This window comes from Schistocerca nitens, chromosome 3 (assembly GCF_023898315.1).
Source record: "Schistocerca nitens isolate TAMUIC-IGC-003100 chromosome 3, iqSchNite1.1, whole genome shotgun sequence".
NCBI classification, from domain to species: Eukaryota; Metazoa; Arthropoda; class Insecta; order Orthoptera; family Acrididae; genus Schistocerca; species Schistocerca nitens.
In genome coordinates this window covers 351110413-351134020 of record NC_064616.1, presented here as the reverse complement: position 1 = coordinate 351134020, position 23608 = coordinate 351110413, and the positions used below count along the sequence as shown (strand labels likewise).

General features: G+C 44.0%; 1 protein-coding gene across 1 annotated transcript in view; it reads left to right on the top strand.

Moving 5' to 3' along the window:
- The window catches only part of LOC126248305 (F-box/LRR-repeat protein 7-like), a 69307-nt gene that overhangs the window by 26360 nt on the left and 19339 nt on the right, over nt 1-23608 (top strand). Inside the window, exon 2 of the mRNA XM_049949173.1 lies at nt 3962-5498. Coding sequence (XP_049805130.1) covers nt 3971-5498 — 1528 coding nt within the window. The 5' untranslated portion in view covers nt 3962-3970. The remainder of the gene's footprint in view (nt 1-3961; nt 5499-23608) is intronic.

The window sequence follows — 23608 nt, the reverse complement described above, 5'->3', positions numbered from 1 at the left end:
TTACCTACTTGATCCTTTGCTACCTTCACTATTTCATTTCTCAAAGCTACCCATTTGTCCTCTACTGCATTTCTTTCTCCCCATTCTTGTTAATCGTTCCCTAATGCTCTCCCTGAATCTCTCAACAACTTCTGGTTCTTTCAGTTTATCCAGGTCCCATCTCCTCAAATTCCCACCTTTTTGCAGTTTCTTCAGTTTTAATCTACAGTTCATAACCAATAGATTGTGGTCAGAGTCCACATCTGCCCCTGGAAATGTCTTACAATTTTAAACCTGGTTCCTAAATCTCTGTCTTATCATTATATAATCTATCTGATACCTTTTAGTATCTCCAGGCTTCTTCCATGTATACAACCTTCTTTTATGATTCTTGAACCAAGTGTTAGCTATGATTAGGTTGTGCTCAGTGCAAAATTCTACCAGGCGGCTTCTTCTTTCATTTCTTAGCCCCAGTCCATATTCACCTACTACGTTTCCTTCTCTCCCTTTTCCTACTATCAAATTCCAGTCACCCATGACTATTAAATTTCCGTCTCCCTTCACTATCTGAATTATTTTATTTTTTCTTTCATCATACATTTCTGCAATTTCTTCGTCATCTGCTGAGCTAGTAGGCATATAAACTTGTACAACTGTGGTAGGCGTGGGCTTCGTATCTATCTTGGCCACAATAATGCGTTCACCATGCTGTTTGTAGTAGGTTACCCACATTCCTATTTTCCTATTCATTACTAAACCTACCCCTGCATTACCCCTATTTGAAACCCTGTATTCACCTGACCAGAAGTCTTGTTCCTCCTGCCACTGAACTTCACTAATTCCCACTATAACTAACTTTAATCGATCCATTTCCCTTTTTAAATTTTCTAACCTACTTGCCTGGTTAAGGGATCTACATTCCACGCTCCGATCCGTAGAACGCCAGTGTTCTTTCTCCTGATAACGTCGTCGTCCTGAGTAGTCCCCACCCGGAGATCCGAATGGGGGACTACTTTACCCAAGAGAACACCATCATTTAACCATACAGTAAAGGCTGCATGCCCTCGGGAAAAATTACGGCTGTAGTTTCCCCTTGCTTTCAGCTGTTCGCAGTACCAGCACGGCAAAGCCATTTTGGTTAGTGTTAAAAGGCCAGCCAGATCAGTCAGTCATCCAGACTGTTGCCCTGCAACTACTGAAAAGGCTGCTGCCCCTCTTCAGGAACCACGCGTTCGTCTGGCCTTTCAACAGATACCCCTCTATTCTGGTTGCACCTACGGTATGGCTATCTGTATCGCTGAGGCATGCAAGACGCCCCCCCCCTCCCCCAACGGCAAGGTCCATGGTAGATATTCTACCTAAAGTGACAAATTAAAATTTGTGCCAGACTGAGACTGTAACCTGGTTTTCCAACTTACCATAAGTGATTGCTGCACTGCTTAGGTTGTCTGAGCACACTCCTGGGACTGAAACAAACTTAGGTGGTACATTTGTATCTATTGTGGTTAAGTTGAATTTCAGGAATAAATTTAAATATTTGAAACTGTAGTTCATCATAAATTTAAATAAATAATGAAATATGTGACTGCTCGTTCTTCGTGTGGGAAATTGTAGTGGACTACTGTCGTGTTTTAATCCTACTAACTCTGAACACCACAACCATTTTTAATTCAGTTCCTCATTAGTTTATGTGGAATAAATTAAATCTCTACTTTTCGGGAAATGGATAAAATTGGTGCAGCCCAATTCTATAGTACTTTGCAATGAAAGGACTCTGTGGACGAGCAGGGTTGGCACAAGTTTTGGAAATCAGGGAATTTCAAACGTATCAGGGAAATTTGAAAGAAAAACTGGAAAAATCTCATTTTTGTCTCAGTAGTATGAAATTGTTTGTTTACTGAGGTGTCGTGCTTTGTTGCTGGCTAGGCGCAGTTGAGTAAGTGCGCCACTTCCCTACTCACTCATTCTTACTGCTTTTCTCCTTACTACCCCTCCCCTCAACTAGCAGTCAGTGCTGCTACTGCTACTTGCTACTATCCTAGCAGCTGCTGATGACAGGCAGGGAGGCGTGAGGGGTGGTTTGTTTGGTTCTTATTATCTGAGGTAGTTGACACAGCAGCCAGAGACAATGGTCATGTATCCATGACTTGTGTCTGAGTGATTCTGTGAACGTGTTTGCGCGCTCATTTTCTGTTAAAGGCTATGGCCAAAAATTTAGTTGTGAGAGAGTGATTGTCTTTTCCGTGTGCCTCTATGTGGCTCAGTGATCATCTTCACGGTGAGTTTCTACCTATCCTCATTGATTCTCAGAGTATTTGCACAAGTTATCTGCTTCATGGGTGATCACTGTGGTCTCATTTCATCAATATGGTCTCTGTGACATGTGAATAGCTGGCCACACGAGTGGACTTCCATGACTGGCCAAAACCGCAGACCATTTGTGTGGGTATCTCTAATGGATCGGGCTTGCCGATCTGAAGCCCATAGTTTCCCACTAATGTGCGGGCCCTGCCTGTCAGATCTGGTCTCACCAATCTGCCCGCAGGCCGGGTCTGTCTGTGTGTGGTGTAATTGGCGGATTTTTGTGGTTTATCCATGGACCCAGAATTGTGGTGCTCCTCGACAGGCCAGAGGCCATGGGCAATGGATTTCAGGAATTGCGACTGTCTTACCACAAGTACATTGAACAGTGTGGCATTTTATAGATATTTTATTTATTCTAGCACATTTTGGCACTTCGAAAGTAGTTTATATGTTAATAAGTATGGATGATAAGAGGAAGAAAATTATGGCAGTCACTGGCAGTTTGTATGCTATGTACTCATGTATTTCTTGAAAGAAAAATCACACAGTACCTGTGTACCTGTAGAATAATAGACATAACACAGTGGGTAATAACTGATAGTAATGGACATAGTAGAACCAACATTTTATTGGCAGTCACCTATAGTGTTGGTTTACACAATTCTTCCACACCTTATATATTTCTTTCAAGAGGCCTACTTTTTTCTGTGGCTGTTTGTGAAAGCAGTGAAGGTATTTTAAATCTGCCTTGTGACAACAAAATGTGTTGTGCTTTATTTAAATAAAATAACAACTGTGGTCTTAATGAAACATATATACCATTTGGCTTGCTTTGTCCATCCAAAAACAGTTCATTAAAAAAGATGTTGATGTTAGTACTTAAGATTTTTTCACTTGTTTAGAAATACAGAAGTCCGTTCATTTTTTTGCCAACTTATGTCTTTTCTTACCCTTGAGATCTCAAAATTTGTTAAGGAAAAATGCTAAAACTTTTCTGGAAACCAAGGAATTTCACTTGGGGAAACTTGCGGCAACCCTGACGAGGTGGAAAAAAGTTTATTGATATTGAAGCCTGTGTTTTGTCTTGCTGGTTCACTCATAGTTGCTCAGTAAATGTATGTCATTGTTATCTGCCCTGAATGGTATAAAATATTTTCTGTGAAACTGAGAGTTAAACTACTACTTTTCACTCTTCTTCTTCTTCTTCCTTGTTTGTTTGTTTCTGTTTCTCTACAGAATCACATTAGTGACAAAAGATCTTTTTTGTGAAATCTTGTATTTATTTAAATGCAGTTTTTAGTGCGTAATATGATCCAGCAGCGAAAGAACTTACTGAAAAAGTATGCAATTATTTGACAGTCAAGAAAAAAGAAGCTATTATGGATTAGCTGTATACTGAGGTGCTGCACTGAAATTGTTGGGAAAATAATAAAGTTTTGCAGTTACAATTTTATTGTTGTTGCAACTAAAGTATTGTATGTACAATGTATTTATAATAACTGATTCTTCCATCACTATTTTGTAGAACAACTTCATAATTATAGATGAAAAGCACAATATTGTATATGTTCTGCAGTACAGAACATACACAATGTTCTGCCTTTTGTATTTGTAACATTCAGTATTACTGTAATGTTTTGGCACAGGTTCTAAAATAACTTTTTCTTCTTGATTACAGGTGTTAGAAATGTTCTCAACTCAGAAAACAGTGCATCATTTACCGAATGAAATACTGGAGAAAATATTTTCCCACTTGTCAGTTTATGAGCTGGCTCGAGCTGCAAATGTATGCAGCCGCTGGGCAGAATTGCTGCAGGACACAAGACTGTGGAAAGGGAAGAGATACGATGTTGAGGAAATTGAGAAAAAGGATGACATTTTATTAGTTGCAGGGGTCTGGCCTGCATTAATTTATCTTAATCTTGTTAAAGGAGATCGTTTCAGGATGTCATTGAATGTGGCTGGGGCATCTGTTGAGCTTCCAAACTTGACAGACAAGACAATACATTCCATAGTTGGTACCCTTATGACAAAAACTTTGTCAGTTGATGTTCGCCTTCTTGATGAAGGGCTAGAGAATTGTCTTGCAATTCAGACTCAGAATTTACTTAGGCTTTCAGTGACAATACCTCCTGGTCCATTGAACCGAGACATGATCAGGCGTACAGAGTCCAGCTTGAAAGCATTGGCTCACACATTTTCCATAGGCGCTGTTCCATCTCTTCGCTCTTTGCGAATTAGTAGTGAGAGTGCAGCAGATGCTAAGTATGACAGCTGTGCTGGTAGTGAGGTTATTCTGTCATTGAGATCATGTCCAGAACTGAAGCAGCTAAGAATCTCTGGATGTACTTGTGTGTCTTGGAAAATGGTTGGTCGCAGAGACGAGTTACGTGTTTTGTCTGTTGTTCATTCAAAAATGAAGGAATTCTTAATCCATGAAGAATGTCAAAATTTGAGAGATATCACACTTGAGCATTGCCCCTTCTTGAAAAAAATACAGTTCTGGGCTAAGCACCATAGTTTGAATTTGCAGTCGCTGCGCATCTGCAACACCAGCGTAAATTCAGAGGTGCTGGAGTATGTGTGTAAAGCTGCACCTGGGCTTGATGTACTTGTTATTCAGTCTTGCCCTAAAATAACATTTACATCATTTGTTCGCCATTGCTTCAATCTGCAACATTTTGAACTGAACAAATGGGCACCTGATGAGAAGTATTTCTATTTTGATCTTGCTCTGCTGCCCTCAGGTCTGCGACATCTGTCGATGATGAATACAACAGTGCGTGAGGAACATATGGATCATATTTTGAAGCGACTGCCAATGCTGGAAACACTCAATCTGGGTGGTTGTGTGTGTATATCATCTGTATCTTTTCTTGAGCACTGCCCAGAGTTAGTTGACTTGAATCTGTCTGGCTTGTGCCAAGTCCCAGCTACATCATTTTCTGTTCTGGCAGAGTTGAGGAAACTGAGAAACCTCAATCTTCGAAACTGTTCTCTGAGCAGTAATCTCTTGTGTGGCATACTACAGAAAATGCCAAACCTAAAGAAACTAGATCTATCTTGCATACAAACAATTGGTGACTTGTTTTTTGTCACAAAATGCCACAGCTTGCGCTGTTTGAACATGTCTCATTGCCCTCGTCTCTCACCAGACATCACAGAGTTGCGGCAACTGACTGATGTAAGGACGTTGCGCATCTATGGAGTGCCAGGTTTGTGATTTTATGTTATCTTATTTGGGCAGTGATAACTTGAACCAGTAAAATTACCATAACTGCATGAGAATTGTACACTTTTAACTGTTTATTAAGTAATTTGATTTAATAAAAATGAGATTGCTTTTTTAGTGTTGGTTTATTTAGTTGTAGTTAAAGTAATTTTCCAAGCAATTTTAATTATGAGTAAACAACACAGAAGAGGTATATTTGATAAAATCTCCTTAAGAATAGTGTTTGTTAGACTGTGTTGCACAGTAGGCCTGTTGAGCTCAATTTCCATTTTTGTAATGTGGTTCTTGAAAAGTACGTAATATACCATATCTCTGTCAAACTTATGCTGGCATTACCTCTCCCGTCTATGTTACTATAAAAGACTAATATCGACAACAATACTATAGTATTCTGTTAAAGGTGTTATCTTCCAGTTTTGAACAACACTCTTCTGGTAGTAAAAAAATATCACAGTAGCTATCTTAACAGTTAATATTATGCAGTTCCTATAACTAAAGAATTTGAAGGCCGAAGGCTCAAGGTGTCTCAATATCTTGAAATGTATGTCACAGGTCATGGGAAGCAAGTGGAATGTATCTGCTTTTTGGGCCTGGATATACCATCTCAGTTTAGGGTTTGTCTATGCAATTAAACTAAAACAATGCTCGCCAGATACCAAAAAGGGCACAGAAGGCTTTAAATAAACCAGCTATTTGGCCTTTATGATGAGGCTTTGATGCTGATACCCCATCACTTGGCAGCTAGTGGCAGTTTCTTTTGATGTGTCATTCACGCAGTATACTGTTGTTCTCCCTGTCATCAGTATTCCATGTCATTGATTACCTACAAGTTGAGTGAAACTTCAAAAAATGGCCACAAGCAATGCAAATTTTAGACATCAGCAAAGCAGGACTTAGTGCATACTTAGTGCTTCACTGAAGTCAGTCATTCATCTTTGTTGCTGATTCGGAACAGTTTTATTTTAATGTTTTTTTAAGCCTCAGAAGGAGTTGTGTTCTACGTGTAAGATCAGCTATCTTCACAGAAATGTGCATGCAAGCTGGTTCACTGTGATGCCATAGTGACAGGATGGCATTCAGCCCCTGACATGCACATGATAAGGAGGGCACGTTCACAAGAAACTACTACTTCCTCTATATTTTTGACCATTCTTGAGGTATCTGTTGACCGGTTGTACAAGAGAAACAAACAACCTGAAATTCTTAGATTCTCAGGATCTAACGTCCTCACCTGCAGATATTAATCCGATTTTAACCACCTTTCCTCTGTACAGGTATGATATTTTAACCACCTTTCCTCTGTACAGGTATGCAACGTTTAGCCAATATGAAAATCAACACAGCAATTACTCACTGTCAGTGTATCAGAGTAGTAGGAGCTAATACCTGGGCATGCTTTATAAGACTGCACTGTTCACAATTTAGTTGTACTACATATAATTTTGTACTTCCAAACATTACAAGAGGTCGGTAGTAGTGTCAGTCGGGAGGGTGAGGAAAGTGAAGGAGTCTCCTAAGTCAAACTCTTTTCTACCCTCTGCAGGGAGCATTTTATACAAGCTTGGTCTTATTTTGAAGAAATATGGTGTTCAATGTGTGATCAGATTTTCTCCCAAGGTAAGAACTATTTCAAGGTATGCAAAGGACAATCTGAGTCTACAAAATGTAGAAGTCTATCAGATCCCTTGAGTTGCCACCTTGTCTATATTGGTCAGTCTGCTTTTTCTCTAGTAAAAGAGCATAGGGTTAGTTTGTCTCACTCCTTCATCTTTGTGCTGTCAGTACATAATGGTGGTAGTTCTGTCTGGCTGGCAGTGGCATTAGTGTTGATTATGTATAGTATATTTTCCTGGTCTTGGCCTGTGCAGCTCCACCCTGTCCTTTGTGAGCTTATATCGTGGAGTGTCACCAGCTTTGGGCATCAAAAATTGTGGGTGTGTAGACGGTGTGTTACCTGTTGAAACATTCACAGTATTATACGAATTTCCTCGTCCTTATTCCCATTATTTACACTGGGAAATGCATAAAGAGCATACCAAATAACAGACAACTTGAGTGTTTGATTTCAATAAGTGTTTTATTACTGTTTATTTAGTTTAGTGACATAATTGTTCCTGTATAACAGTTACTTGTCAAACAAAAATAAAATAATTGTGAAATAGTATGTTTCATTTACAGATTTCATTCTGAAGTGTCACTTTGGTTTTCTTGAAATACAGACCAAGTGATGTAGTCCTGTGGTAAGACATGAGACTCATATTAGGGAGTATGGCAGTTCGAATCCCTTTCTGACTACCTAAATTTATAAACTGATGGTTGGCTCTGGTCAATGTTCATCTGATGATTTTTCTGATGTTTTGCTAGCATGAGTGGCTGGCATTGCTGGTGGTAGACTGGAGGCGAGCTTGGGGCCAGACTATATGTACCTGGTGCACCAACATCCAAGGGCTTCTCTGCACTCATTTCTGGTGCAGGTCTCCTCTTGCTACCTGCAACGGTCATTTGCTGCAGCACAGGAAGCCAGGATCCATTTACCTTGAGGATTTCTTCTTTCTTTTTGAAGCTATACCTACGGAGGACATCATTGCTAATACGAAGCAGCTATTCAGTCCCTTCCCAATGAAAGAGCAGAGGAAATACCGAAACAGCCAAGGATACTGCAATGAGCAAATCCACCATCTTGCAACCTGAAGAAGAGGTGGTACAAGCTATTAATAATCTTAATCTCGACAAGAGTATATTGGTACTGCCTGTTGATAAGTGAAATGAGACTGTTGTAATGAAGACCAAACATTGTGAGTAGAAGATCTGGGACTTATTACACAAAACGATTTACCAAAAACTAAGCACAGATCCAACAGTGTATCACACCCCCCTGCGGGTCCGGGGTAAGAATAGGCCCGAGGTATTCCTGCCTGTAGTAAGAGGCGACTAAAAGGAGTTTCAACCGTTTCGGCCTTCCATGTGATGGTCCCCCTTGGGGTTTGACCTCCATTTTTCAAAATTCTACAGAAGTATGAGCCTTTTGGGGAAGGACGCCTTACGTGGTGTACCACTGGTCCTCAGTGCACTAAGACCTTGGCACTCAGCATTGTACCGGCATTGTAACCATACCCACTATTCCTCAAATTGGGCCTAAACGCCTGAAGGGTTGTACAAGTTACGCCCATAGTCCGTCCCCATCTGCACCTACGATCATGATGGACTTTCCATGGCACCAGAAATCCAGCACGGTAGCCAGCCCGTTGTGGTGGGGTCGTCATGTACCCTCTAGGTTGTAGCCCCCTGACAACACAGGGATCGTACTGCCGATACCTGAGCTGCACCCTCCCCACGTCGGCCAAGGAGTAGATGCCCGTCTCCTTGGGGCATCAGGACTCCCGGCAACGGTCATCCTGCCAGGTGGCCCTTGCTGAGGCTGGGTGGCGCCCGTGGGGAGAGCCCCTGGTCGGAGTGGGTGGTATTGGGGCGGACGTTTCGCAGATGAAACGTCAACACGTATCAGGTCGCTCTGCGGCCGAGTCTTTCAAAAGGAAAGGTACTGTTTCTAGTTCTGGTTCTCCTGCCCTTTCCCCCGTGGCCACTCCCTGGGAGGAGGGACAGGCCCGCCGGCTTGGGGCGAAGTACTTCCCCCGCTATTTGGTCTGTTCTCGAACCGATGGGGGGACGTTCGCCACCTCCAAGCCCATGTTCTTTGTTCAGCACATTGAGGACATCTTCGGGGAAATCGAGGCTCTCAGTAAGATGCGTTCGGGGTCCGTTCTTATAAAGACCACCTCCGCCACACAGTCGGCGGCGCTCCAGGCGTGCGACCGCCTAGGGGACATCCCAGTGTCCATCGTCCCGCATCTGGCACTAAATAGGACGCAGGGGGTTATTTTTCATCGGGACCTCCTGCTGCAATCTGATGAGGAGCTCAGGGCCAACCTGGAGCGCCGAGGCGTGCATTTCGTCCGGCGAGTCCAGCGCGGCCCCAAAGACCGTCGCATCGACACCGGGGCCTTTATCCTCGCCTTCGAGGGGGACGTTCTCCCGGAGAAGGTAAAGGTGATGTGCTACCAGTGCGACGTGCGACCTCACGTCCCGCCTCCTATGCGCTGTTTTCGGTGTTTGCGCTTTGGGCACATGTCGTCATGGTGTGAGGCTATCCTGTCCCCCCTCCGTCTCCTCCCCCCCATCCGGGGTCTCTGCCTCCGCCTCCCAAATCCCTCCCTTCCAAATCCTCCTCCCCCGTGGCCCCTGCCCCCTCTGCCCCAGGGGCCACCCTTCCTCCTCCTCCTCCTCCTCCTCCCCCCCCGCTGCCTGAGAAGCGGTCCTCTTCTCAGGCATCCATCGGGGAAACGTTCCGGACCCCAGCTTCCGAGGTCCGGCGTTCCAAAACAGACCCCGCACGTGAGGACCTTCTTCGGGTCCAGCCCACCATCCCTGTGCCTCCTCGGCTTTCCAAGAAGGCCTCCAAGAAGAAGTCTCTATCCCCCTCTCCACCCCGGCGCGTTTCGTCTGACGCTCCATCCGTGAGTCGCTGCTCCCGGCCTTCCTCAGTTTCGCCGGGACGCTCTGTTGCCAGGCGCTCAGCTGGCCTCTCGTCGGCAAATGATGCTGCCCCTCCTACACAACCAGGGACAGCGGCCGCAGCTGGCGACGACTTGATGGAACCGGATCCGCCTCCCGCCGGTTGTAGCGTTGTTGCCTCGCAACCTGGCCCTCCGCGGCCGTCGAGGTGACCAGCTCTTCCCCCGTCTCGTTCTCCCCCTTTTTGACTAGCGATGGCCTTGTTACATTGGAACATAATAGGTATTCGATCTAATCGAGAGGAATTACAACTGCTCCTCCGCCTGCACTGTCCGCTCGTCCTTGGTCTCCAGGAAACCAAGTTGCGCCCGACTGACCATATTGCCTTTACCCACTATACCTTGGAGCGGTATGACCTCACCCCTGTGGATGGTATCCCAGCTCATGGTGGGGTCATGTTGCTCGTTCGGGACGATGTTTATTACCATCCCATCCCATTGACCACCCCACTCCAAGTAATAGCTGTCCGTATTACTCTTTCTGCTTTTACTTCTTCAGTTTGTACCATCTACACTCGTCATCTGCTGTTAGTCGGGCTGACATGATGCACCTGATCGTTCAGCTTCCCCCGCCGTTTTTATTGTTTGGCTACTTCAATGCCCATCATCCCCTTTGGGGCTCTCCTGCATCCTGTCAAAGAGGCTCACTCTTTGCGGATGTCTTCAACCATCTCAATCTTGTCTGCCTCAATACTGGCGCCCCGACTTTCCTCTCGGACTCTACTCATACCTACTCCCACTTGGACCTCTCGATCTGTTCTACCACTCTTGCCTGTCGGTTCGAGTGGTATGTCCTTTCTGACACCTATTCGAGCGACCACTTCCCCTGTGTCGTTCGTCTCCTGCACCACACCCCATCCCCACGTCCTTCGAGCTGGAACATACCGAAAGCTGACTGGGGACTTTACTCCTCCCTGGCGACCTTTCCGGACCACGATTTTCTCAGTTGTGACAGTCAGGTTGAATACCTCATGGCTGTTATCATCAATGCTGCCGAACGTTCCATTCCTCGTACTACTTCTTCTTCACGTCGCGTTTCCGTCCCCTGGTGGAACGAGGCTTGTAGGGACGCTATCCGTGCTCGACGACGTGCTTTACGCACCTTTCGCCGCCATCGTACGTTCGCGAATTCTATTGGATACAAACGACTCCGAGCGCAATGCCGTAGTCATCAAAGACATCAAAAAAGCTTGTTGGGCCTCTTTCACCAGCTCCTTTAACAGTTTTACTCCCTCTTCTGTCGTACGGGGTGGCCTGCGCCGGCTGTCGGGCATTAAGGCCCACTCCTCGGTACCTGGCCTGACCTCAGGTAATGCGGTCCTCGTTGATCCTGTGGCTGTCTCCAACGCCTTCGGCCGGTTTTTCGCAGAGGTTTCAAGCTCCGCCCATTACCACCCTGCCTTCCTTCCCAGGAAAGAGGCAGAAGAGACTCGGCGACCTTCCTTCCACTCGCTGAATCTGGAAACTTATAATGCCCCCTTTACTATGCGGGAACTCGAACGTGCGCTTGCACTGTCCCGGTCCTCTGCTTCGGGGCCAGATGCCATTCACGTTCAGATGCTGGCACACCTTTCTCCGGCGAGCAAAAGCTTCCTTCTTCGTACCTACAATCGCGTCTGGACCGAAGGTCAGGTCCCCATGCGTTGGCGTGACGCCGTCGTTGTTCCTATACCCAAATCCGGGAAGGATAGACACCTTCCTTCTAGTTACCGCCCCATTTCTCTTACAAGCTGTGTCTGTAAGGTGATGGAGCGCATGGTTCATGCTCGGTTAGTTTGGATTCTTGAATCTCGACGGCTACTAACTAATGTCCAATGCGGCTTTCGTCGCCGCCGCTCCGCTGTTGACCACCTTGTGACCTTGTCGACATTCATCATGAACAACTTTTTGCGAAGGCGCCAAACGGTAGCCGTGTTCTTCGATTTGGAGAAGGCTTATGATACCTGTTGGAGAGGAGGTATCCTCCGCACTATGCACGGGTGGGGCCTACGCGGTCGCCTGCCCCTTTTTATTGATTCCTTTTTAACGGATCGAAAGTTTAGGGTACGCGTGGGTTCCGTATTGTCCAATGTCTTCCTCCAGGAGAACGGAGTGCCTCAGGGCTCCGTCTTGAGCGTAGCCCTTTTTGCCATTGCGATCAATCCAATTATGGATTGCATTCCACCTAATGTCTCAGGCTCTCTCTTTGTCGATGACTTCGCGATCTACTGCAGTGCCCGGAGAACATGCCTCCTGGAGCGCTGCCTTCAGCGTTGTCTAGACAGCTTCTACTCGTGGAGCGTGGCAAATGGCTTCCGGTTCTCTGAAGAGAAGACGGTTTGTATCAACTTTTGGCGATATAAAGCGTTCCTTCCGCCATCCTTACATCTCGGTCCGGTTGTTCTCCCATTCGTGGAAACAACTAAGTTTCTAGGGCTCACGTTCGACAGGAAACTGTGTTGGTCTCCGCATGTCTCTTATTTGGCGGCCCGTTGTACACATTCCCTTAATGTCCTCAGAGTTCTTAGTGGTTCATCTTGGGGAGCGGATCGCACTGTCCTGCTTCGCTTGTATCGGTCCATAGTCCGATCGAAGCTGGATTATGGGAGCTTCGTCTTCTCGTCTGCTCGGCCATCCCTCTTACGCCGTCTCAACTCCATCCACCATTGGGGGTTACGTCTTGCGACCGGAGCCTTCTAAACTAGTCCTGTCGAGAGTCTTCATGCTGAAGCTGCCGAATTACCATTGACCTACCGGCGCGACATACTGCTGTGTCGGTATGCCTGCCGGCTGTTGTCTATGCCCGACCACCCCTCTTACCAGTCCTCCTTCGCCGATTCTCTCGACCGTCAGTATGGGTTGTATGTGTCTGCCCTGCTGCCCCCCGGAGTCCGCTTCCGTCGCCTGCTTCGACAATTGGATTTTGCCCTCCCTACCACCTTCAGAGAGGGTGAGAGCCAGACACCACCTTGGCTCCAGGCTCCGGTTCATATTTATCTCGACCTCAGCTCACTCCCGAAGGAGGGTACTCCGGCTGCAGTGTATTGCTCACGGTTTGTCGAACTTCGTGCTTGACTTGCCGGTCACACCTTTATTTACACCGATGGCTCCAAAACTGACGATGGTGTCGGCTGTGCCTTTGTCGTCGGGGCCACCACCTTTAAATACCGGCTCCTCGACCAATGTTCGAGCGTTACGGCCGAGCTTTTTGCTCTCCATCAGGCCGTTCAGTATGCCCGCCGCCACCGCCATTCATCGTATGTACTCTGCTCTGACTCACTCAGTGCTCTTCAGAGCCTTGGAGCTCCATATCCGGTCCATCCCTTGATTCAACGGATACAGCAGCCCCTCCATTCTTTCGCTGATAATGGTTCTCCTGTCAGCTTTCTGTGGGTTCCCGGACATGTAGGAGTGCCTGGGAATGGGGCTGCGGATGCTGCAGCCAAGGCTGCAGTCCTCCTGCCTCGGCCAGCCTCCCATTGTGTCCCGTCATCTGACGTTCGTGGGGATGTTTGTAAGAGGCTTGTGTCGTTGTGGTGGGATACTTGGTCATCCCTCCAAGGAAACAAGCTCTGGGCAGTAAAACCGCTCCCAACTGCTTGGACAACCTCCTCCCGACCATCTCGGCGAGAGGAGGTCCTTCTGACCAGGTTGCGGATTGGGCATTGCCGGTTTAGCCACCGCTACCTGCTCTCCGGTGACCCAGCCCCGCAGTGCCCTTGTGGTCAGGCATTAACAGTGCACCACGTTTTATTGTCGTGTCCCCGCTTTAGTCAATCTCGTGTTGTCCTGTCCCTGCCATCTACTTTACCAGATATTTTAGCTGATGACGCTCGAGCAGCTGCTCGTGTTCTGCGTTTTATAACTTTGACTGGCTTGTCCAAAGACATCTAACTTTTTACTTATTTTATCTGCATCTTTGTCAGGTCTTTCTGGTGTCCCCCCATCCCCTTGAGTTTTACTAGATTCCATGTGCTCTAACAACAGTGACTGGGCGCTAATGACCTCAGTAGTTGAGTGCCCTTAAAACCCAAAAAAAAAAAAAAAAAAAAAAGTGTATCACACGGAATACAAATCAGTGAATGAAGGTGTCTTCTCTGCCAATGGACATACAGAGGAACATGTGCAACACAGAAGCCCTACCACCTCGGCTGTATAGATTACCAAAGATCCATATGAATAACGTTCCACTAAAACCGATTGTTAGTGCTCCTTGCTCACCGATGCATAAAGTACCTCTCTGCTCCAGCCGCTCATGGAAAGATTGACACATACATAGAGGACTACATTCTTGTGAGAAGCTGAAGGCACAAACTTGCATCAAACGACATCCTGGCCAGCTTTGATGTTGTTTCTTTGTTTACAAAAGTTTATTTCTATAGCTTCTCTGAACAAGTGGGTGTGATAGCTCTTCCCTACAGTCAGAACTTCTGTTTCGATGAATTTCACTATGTGGTCAGCCTCTCACAGCGGCTGATTTCTGCACCTGTCCCAACCTGCAATGTTACTGATGCTCTGTGATTGTGGTGTTGATTGATCGTTGAGTCATTCCAACGTAAACTTTCCCACATGTCCATGGTATGCAGTACAATCCAGACATTGCAAGTGGGTCCCTTTTATCCTTTACCAATCTGAGACGCTTTTAATCTTCTTTGTCAGTTTGTAAATTGTGTTTATGCCATGTTTGCACAATAGACAGCCAGTTCGGTCTGTCACTCTGGGAATGTACAGCAGAAAGGCCGTATCCAACATTTCTTTTCCTAATGTGTCACTTCGCTGAGTGTTTGACTCTTTGTATACTTCTAATATAACTTGTGGAGTACCCATTGCTGCTCAAAAACTTTTGAGGTGTTGCATTTTGCATCTGAGTTGCTGCGGCTCATTTATTTGTCTTGCTTGCATTACGAGCATATTAATCGTACCTCTTTTCTGGCTTCGGTGGTGGTTGATAGTTTTTGCAGGTATGGGTCAGTTTTTGACACGCACTGTGTCCCATGTTTTCACCATCCCTCGTGACCAACATTTCTAGAAGTGGTAGTTTTTTGTCCTTTCCTACTTCCATGGTAAATTTCATGTTGGCAAGGAGGCTGTTCAAGTGTATTAGGGAGCCACCGAACTGTTCCTCACCATAACTCCACACAATGAAGGTATCATTGGCATATCTGTACCACATCTTAGGTTTACAAGGTTCCAAGTGCAGTGCCTGTGCTTCGAAATGTTCCATGAAGAAGTTTGACACCACTGGACTACGTGGACTACCCATGGCAACTCCTTTCAGCTGTTCATAGAATTTTCCATTCCGTGTGAAATAGCTTGTGGTGAGACGATGATGAAAGAGCTCTGTGATGTCTTATGCCCAGAGAGTCACTAAGTGGCACTTTCGTAAACAAAAAAAAACAAGATCAAAGCTGGCCTGAATGTCATTTGATGCAAGTTTGTGTCTTCAGCTTCTCAAAGAAATGTCCAGAGTCCTTTATGTATGTGTCAATCTTTCCCATGTGGGGCTGGAGCAGAGAGGCAGTTTATACATCAGTGAGCCAGGAACACTAACAGTTGGTTTTAGTGGAACGTTATTCATATGGATCTTTGGTAATTCATACAGCCAAGGTGGTAGGGCTTCTGTGTTGTGCATTTTCCTCTGTATGTCCACCGGTAGAGAAGACACCTTGATTCGCTGATTTGTATTCCGTGTAATAAAATGTGTTGGATCTGTGCTTAGTTTTTGATAAATCGTTGGATCTAATAGATCCCAGATCTTATGCTCATAATGTTTAGTCTTCATTATGACAGTCGCGTTTCACTTGTCAGCAGGCAGTACCAATATACTGTTGTCGGGATTAAGATTCTTAATAGCTTGTACCTCTTCTTTCTTCGGGTTGCGAGATGGTGGTTTTGCTCAGGGCAGTATCCTGGCTGTTTCGGTGTGTGTTTCCTCTGTTCTTTCATAGCAAAGGGTCCGAATGGTTGCTTCGGTATTAGCAATGATATCCTCCGTAGGTATAGTTCTTGGGATGACAGCAAAATTCCCTCCTGTTTGAAAGACATACTCTTTCTCTTTGGTCAGTTGTCATTGAGTGAGGTTGACCACTGTGCCTGGCATGTTGGGAATCACCTTGTAAACGTTTTCTTCTGTCGCTCAGTGTAGCGCTAGAGTTTGTTCTGCGTGCTACTGTGAGCGATGATGTCAGTTTTTTTTTCCACTTATCTCAATGCATTCTGCTACTTAGTTCAATGTTCAGAAGTTCCTCATCCATACTTGTACCTCCATGTTGTATGAATTTGCTCACAGACAAAGAAAGTGGACACCATAATCTTGGTGTTGTTATGCAGCATAGGATGATTGGTGCCAAGAAACTGTTGTGCAATAGTGGATTTTCTCAGCTATTTTCACTTTGTGGTTCTTATGTCAGTTCACCGGTCCCCAATCTGATGGTGTGACCAGTGTCCCATGCTGCAGCTGCAAGGGGTACAGTGGTCACATGTCACATGCAAACCATCCATTACAGACCCTGAAAGGGCCCAATCTTAGATGGTGATCGAAAAACACATTTTGCACCATGTATCCGCAGAATACAACCAATCTTTTAGGAAATACTGTGTGTAGAAGGCAAAAGTGCTGTAGACTTGGGTGCTACCTTCTTTTCATCATTCACCTGATTCACAGTTGGCCAATAGTGCAACTTGCATGTGATCTGCCTGTCACTATTACCATTCTGGTGAAAGGTGACTTTTAGGTGGTCTAATTCAGCTGACAACCTTCCAGGGTATGAGAAGACGATGGCCCTGTGTACCAATGTATGAAGTACTGCATTACGCTGAACCAGGTGGTAAAAACTACCAGCTTGAAAATACACTTCAATTCAGGTGTTCTAAGAAGCTATTTAAATTGTCACTTTCTTGAGGCTAAAGAACAGAAGTATTGTCTAAATGTCTAAAAAAGCACACAGGATAAAGTGTTGCTGACTACAGGGGACGTTCCTTGTAATCTCCCAAAAAGAGATTGGCAGTAACATGTGACGAAGTGCCCCCCGTTACAGCCATCACAGCTCAATCTGTCTGTTCAATTCACTGAAATTTTCATGTCATGATGGAAAAGGGCGAGTGCCTTCACTTCCTTGATGTGTTAGTCTGGAGGAGTTGTGTGTTGCAATATTGACCAATGATGAACCAGGTGAATGATGAAAACCGTGAGGTGACACCTAAATCTACGGACTGTCTGCCTTACGCAGGTAGTATTTCCAACATTATTGGTCATACTCTGCGAAACATTGTGTGAAGTGTGTTTTTCGACCACCATCTATGCTTAGGACTCTTGTAGGATCCATTAAGGATGATTGTGGGTTGCGTAAGGTGGGTGTCTACCGTATCACGTGCAGTCGTTGTATGTCATACGTTGCTCAGCCCGTCAGGACCATGGAGAACTGTTGTATTGGCTTAAAACAGCCAAGCAAGTATGTTATTGCAGAACATTGTCTTGGCACTCATCATTCTATGGAATATAACAACACAGAGATTCTGATGTTCACTTCCAGCTATTGGGACAGTGTTATTAAGGAAGCAGTTGAGGTGAAATTAGCGAGTGTTCTTATAAATAGAGAGGGAGTTTTTGCTTAAATTCTACTTGGAATCCTGCTTTCTCAATGGTCAAACAACAGAGGGACAGAGTTAATGCTACTTGATCACTGTTGATAATAAATACTTGCTATTGATAACTTCTGATGTTGGTCATTTTCGGTAGTTGTGTGGTGGTGCTAGTTGTGTGTGTGCGCGCGCGTCTGAATCTGAATTTATTCGATATCTTCCTTGAATCCAACCTGATGCGGATCCCAAACACTCCAACAATACTCAACAATGGGTTGCTCTAGTGCCCTATATGCAGTTTCCTTTACACATGAACTACTCTCTCCTAAAACTCTCCCAATAAACTGAATAGACCATTTGCCTTCCTTTTCCCTCCTACAATCCTTACATACTCATTCCATTCCATTTACTATTGCTTTAAAACATTTTGCGTAGATGTTAAATCAAGGTGACTGTGTCAAGCTGCACACTACTAATGCTGTACTTGAACATGTACAGTTAGTGAGATGCCATTTATCACACCAACTAGAAATTTTGTCTAAGTCATCTTGTATCCTCCTAAAGTCACTCAATGATGATGACTTTCTGTACGTCACAGCATCATCAGCAAGCAAACCAAAATGCAGTCATCCTTGCTTGTGGCTACTAGTACTATTGTACTGATATTGAAAAGGTCAGTTTCTGAATTGTTGTTAGTGTGGGAAGCATGCTGTTTAATATGCGTATATGAATACCGGTGTTCACTTTCCCAACGACCAGATCTGATGGTCTCAGCCCAAACTAGAAAAAACAAATCTGAGCCATCGCATAAACTGTACTCAAATCACAAATCGACACAACACACTTGCGTAAAATACCATTTACCAGGCATCCAGCCCACAAATGTGCACGTGAACATGCACATCGGACTCATTACTCCATAAAACTTTTTTCTGTTGGTCCGTTACCCTATGATGTCATTGTTAGTACCCCTTTGACATGCGTGACATTTGTTCTTGTGATGAGTGCCATAGCAGAATATTCGAAACCTCAGACTGTTCTGTCACTCATCTCTGTGCTTGTACTGCGGAAGTCCTCTTCAGTAGCTCTACCTGATGACTGACTGTGTTAACTACTTTCCTGAATTCCGCTGATCACTTAGTGTAAGAAATCATAATATAAAGAATCTTCTTGCAAAATGGTGTGGACACAAACAACAGTCACAGATTCCATGATTATAGTTGGAGCATTTTATCAGTCACCTACAGAAAATCTCTACTCTACTTTAGTTGCTAGATAGAGGAAATTTTAATTTCTCCATGACTGAGTTAGAATTACATAAAAAGAAGACGACGAGAGAAAACTTTCTGCAAAACAGTTACACAGTTATAAAGGCTGTGTCTGTTAATTTCATGAAACAAATAGTTTGGCTCTGTATTCATCTTGGAAGTGCAGGCATCCTACCCATGTTGGAAATGTAGAAGACTTATTGACACAGAAAGACTGGACCTCTTTGAGGATGCTCATCTAAAGAGGGAGAACAGTGAACATGATGTAGTTATAGCAACAATGGGTAACGAGGTACAAGGGTAAGAAAAGTAAGCAGACAGGTGTAACATGGTCACTAAAATGAATAATACAAGGTTATCTCATGTCTTGGACAGGAGTTACTTAGTTGATTCAGGTAGTGAACAAGTAAAAGAGCTAGGCTCAACATCCAATATGTAGTTGACCATGCTCTCCAAAAACACATACGTAGCAGAACAGTTGAAGATAGTGGTGGTGGAGATCGCACTTGGTACACAGACAATATAAGGAAGTTTTAGAAACACTAGCTACTGTATAATAGGTACTAATGATAACAAAATTTTGCAGTTGAGCAGTTGGTGATTGAAATGCTCTTAGCTACCAGAAGGGCACTATCTGAAGCCTCCACAGACTATCATAGCAAAATATTATTACATGCTCAAGAAAAATAGTCAGTTCAAAAAACATTAATCGTGCGAATTCAGTTCACGCTCTTCACACACTATCTTCAGTGCCATGAGTAGAGGAAATCAGTTAATTTTTTTTTCCTTTTTTAGAATTTTAAAAAGCTATTGATTCAGTACTGCATAAATCTCTCTTAAAGAGAATATATTCCTATGGGATATCCAACCAGGTTTGCAATTGGATCAAAAATTTCTTGACAGGTAGTAGGTAGCTTATTACCATACAGATGTGGATGAAATGTCAGCCTTTAGCAACGACTGGCAACTTTCTGTTAATGTAGATAAATGCTAAGTTGTCCACTTAATGAAATTTAAAAATATGGTAACATTTAATTTCATGATTAATGAATCACATCTACTGTCAGCCATGTCATTAAAGCCTTGGGAGTAACAATTTTGTACAGATATGAAATGGAATAACCACCTAGGCAAGTTATAAGTAAAGCAAATGGTAAGAGACAGTTCATAGCTTGGTTATTATTGTTTATGTACCAAAGAGACTGCACATGAAACGGGTGTACTTCAGTGTTTAAAAAGTGAGAGAGATCCACGTATGATTGAAGAAAGCGGTGGTACATCTCCTGTGAAGCTGCTTACAAAAACTTCATGAACTCGCTTCAAGGGCAAGACCTATGAATCTATAATGTACTGAGTGTATGGATAAAATTAGGTAAAAAAGCAGCGGACATAGAGGCATACAAACAGTCAATCTTTCCATGCTAAATCTGTTATGCTGGCATTTAATTCATTGACTTCACTTAAATACATAACACCCAGTTACACTAGTCTTGCAGTGAGACTTTATGCCTCTAATATAATTCAGTACTTAAAGTGTCAACACATGGGTACACAACCATTTTGTGAGAGAGAGGGGCCACCTTTAGGAAGTCCTAGCTGCAAATGATCCTTGTTGATGGGTGGTATTTTGTGTAAAGTCAAATACACTGATGAAAAAAGTCTCAACACAAAGAAGGGGTTGTGTGTCATAAACGAAAGTTGGTAGGTGTGTTTCTACATGTGAAACATAGTGTCTGTTCATATTTGGCACCAGCTGCATAAGAGTGGCACTCATAGTGCTCCTATGAGGATGCAAATAACGTTTGCTTTAAATACACACTGTAATGGTTTTCAGCGTTAGTTACCTTTGACATGAGATGTGGTGAGATGATGATAGTCAGGAATGCCCGTAACGCTATAAAGATGCCATTAACATCACCTCGCTGAGTTTGAACGAGGTATTATTATAGGGCTATGAGAAGCTGGATATTACTGAAATACTTGGCAGGAATGTAGGCTCCGTACATGATTGCTAGCAGCAGTGGTCATGAGAATGTATGATCACAAGTAGACAGGGCTCTGGATGGCCACGTGGCACTACCGAGAGGGAAGACCATCATGTTCTGTGTATGGCTCTGGCATATCATACTTCATCTGCAGCAGCAGTTGCCACCACAGTGACATAATGAACTGTTACAAATTGGTTACCTCAAGGACAGCTGTGAGCCAGATGTCCTGTAACGTATATTCCAATGAACCCAAACCACCGCCATTTGTGACTGGTGAAGTCAAGTGAGAGATCATTGGAGGGGCAGGGTGGATGGCTTGTGTTTTCTGATGAAAGTTGCTTCTGCCTCAGTGTCAGTAATGGCTTTGTGTCGGTTAGGATGCCAGTTGAAGGCCTGGAACCAATCTGTCTGCATGCTAGATACACTAGAACTATACCTGGAAGTTAGATCTGGGGTGCAATTTCATATGACAGCAGGAGCACTCTCATGGTTATTTCACACACACACACACACACACACACACACACACACACACACACACACACCCTTACTGAAGATTTGTATATCATTCCGGTGATTCAACCAGGTAAGCAGCTGTTCCCGAACAGCATTCCTGGGTACATTTTCCTATTGGATAATACTCACCCACATACTGCGATGTACAGTGTGTCGACGTGTTGCCTTAGCCCATTTGATCACCAGATCTGTCTCCAGTCGAGAACATATGGGACATCGTGGGACAACTACTCCTGTGTCATCCACAAACAGCATTAACAATCCCTGTATTGACCGACCAATTGCAACAGCCATAGAACTCCATCCCATAAACTGACATCTGGCCACTGTACAACACAATGCATGCACATCAGCTTGCTTGCATTCAGCATTCTGGTTGGTACACCAGTTACTAATGTACCAGCATTTCACATTTGCAATGGGTTATTTCACACTTACATTAACCTGTGATATTGCAAGTTTATCACTTAGATATGTGACGTGGACAAATGTATTTCCGAATTTCATTACTCTGCAATAATTATATTTTTGGTGTTGTGATACTTTTTCCTGTCAGTTTATGTACATAAATTACTACGCTGGAGATATGAGAGATATAATTACAAAGCAAATTATATGTCCAAAACCAAGAAAATATTTCAATTCTATAGTAAAAGAAGAAACAGAATGAGAAAAAAGCCAGTGGGGAGCAGAATTTTTCAGTCTAATCCCAATCAGATGAAGCTGTTTAAACATTTATCTGCAAATGTTCTTGCAAAAGAGGGAACAGTGTTAAAATCTTTAGCCGCTACACACCACATCTAGAGGTTCAGTTCTGAGAGAGAGAGAGAGAGAGAGAGAGAGAGAGAGAGAGAGAGAGAGAGATTGATTTTCACAGCTGCCACTACTACTACTACTGCTACTACTACTACTTCTTCTACTTCTACGCTTCTCTTGTGCACTGTATGTATGTTCGCCCATTGTATGGAGGGACGTACTTATGGGGGTCTTGTAAGTGGCAGCTGTGTGGAGCATAAAGCCATTCTTAACGGAGCACAAAAGTGCCGCTTTCTTCAGTGAAGGGATGAAGATAAATTTAACTTTGTACTTGGTGAGGATCCAACCGCTTTTTTATGGCAGACTTCCCACATGTGGCAGGAAAGCCGTATGTATCTACTTTATCTTCCTTGATATGTGAGCCTGCCTTTGGTTTAATCCATAGGACCTTGCCTATTTGCTGTGAAGAGTACCCATTTGCTTCAAAAACTTTTTTTAAGTGTGAAAGCTCATCCTGAGTACTGCTGTCTTCAGCAACACTATATTCCCTATGCCATCTGTGGAAAGTTCCTAGAACTAGCCTCGCTTATAATTGCTAATAATGCCCACATAGTACTAGAGACAGAAAGCTGGCTGAAGCCAGTCATTAATAGCAGTGAAATTCTAAATTCCATTTGGAATGCATATCGCAATGATACGGTGGTGGTGGTGGTGGTGGTGGTGGTGGTGGTGGTGGTGGTGGAGGAGGAGGAGACATGCTTATAGCTGTCGAAAAATAAGATTTATATCTGCTGACGTTAGTACAGATTTTCAATGCAAAGTAATTTGTGTGAAGGTAAGTGTTACAGGAGTTTTAAAAGATGGCAATCAGAAGCTTTTTCTAGACACCCTGCATAAGTAGCAGAATTGGCAGAATGTTTGACAGAAAACTTAAAGATGTAACATAAATTTCCTGTTCATGTTCCAGTATTAGGTGGAGATTTCAACTTACCAACTATAGACTGGGAGTGAATAAGGCAAGTAGGAGGGAAAGGGAACCATGTGAAATTGTCTGAATGCGCTATCTGAAAACTCTGCTGAGCAGCTAATCATGGAACAAACTCGTGAAGCAACGTATTAGATGTGGTCAGCGACAGATCTGAACTTCACGACTCGGCATAGAACAGAGAATCGCTGCTCGTAATGCCATTACAGCATCATTGATTAGAGCTGTAAATTTGAATGTGAAGAAGAATAGGAAAATAGTTTTGTTTAGCATGAGCGATAAGAACAGATTTTAAATTACTAGAGCAATAAACATGAAAAATTCGTATCCAGGACTGAAATTGCTGGGTATTAATTGACAAATTTCAAGAGTATTTCACAATACACCGTAGATAGGTATGGATAGAGCGGAGTTGTGCGAGATTGGAAAGACATGCCATAATTTGACAG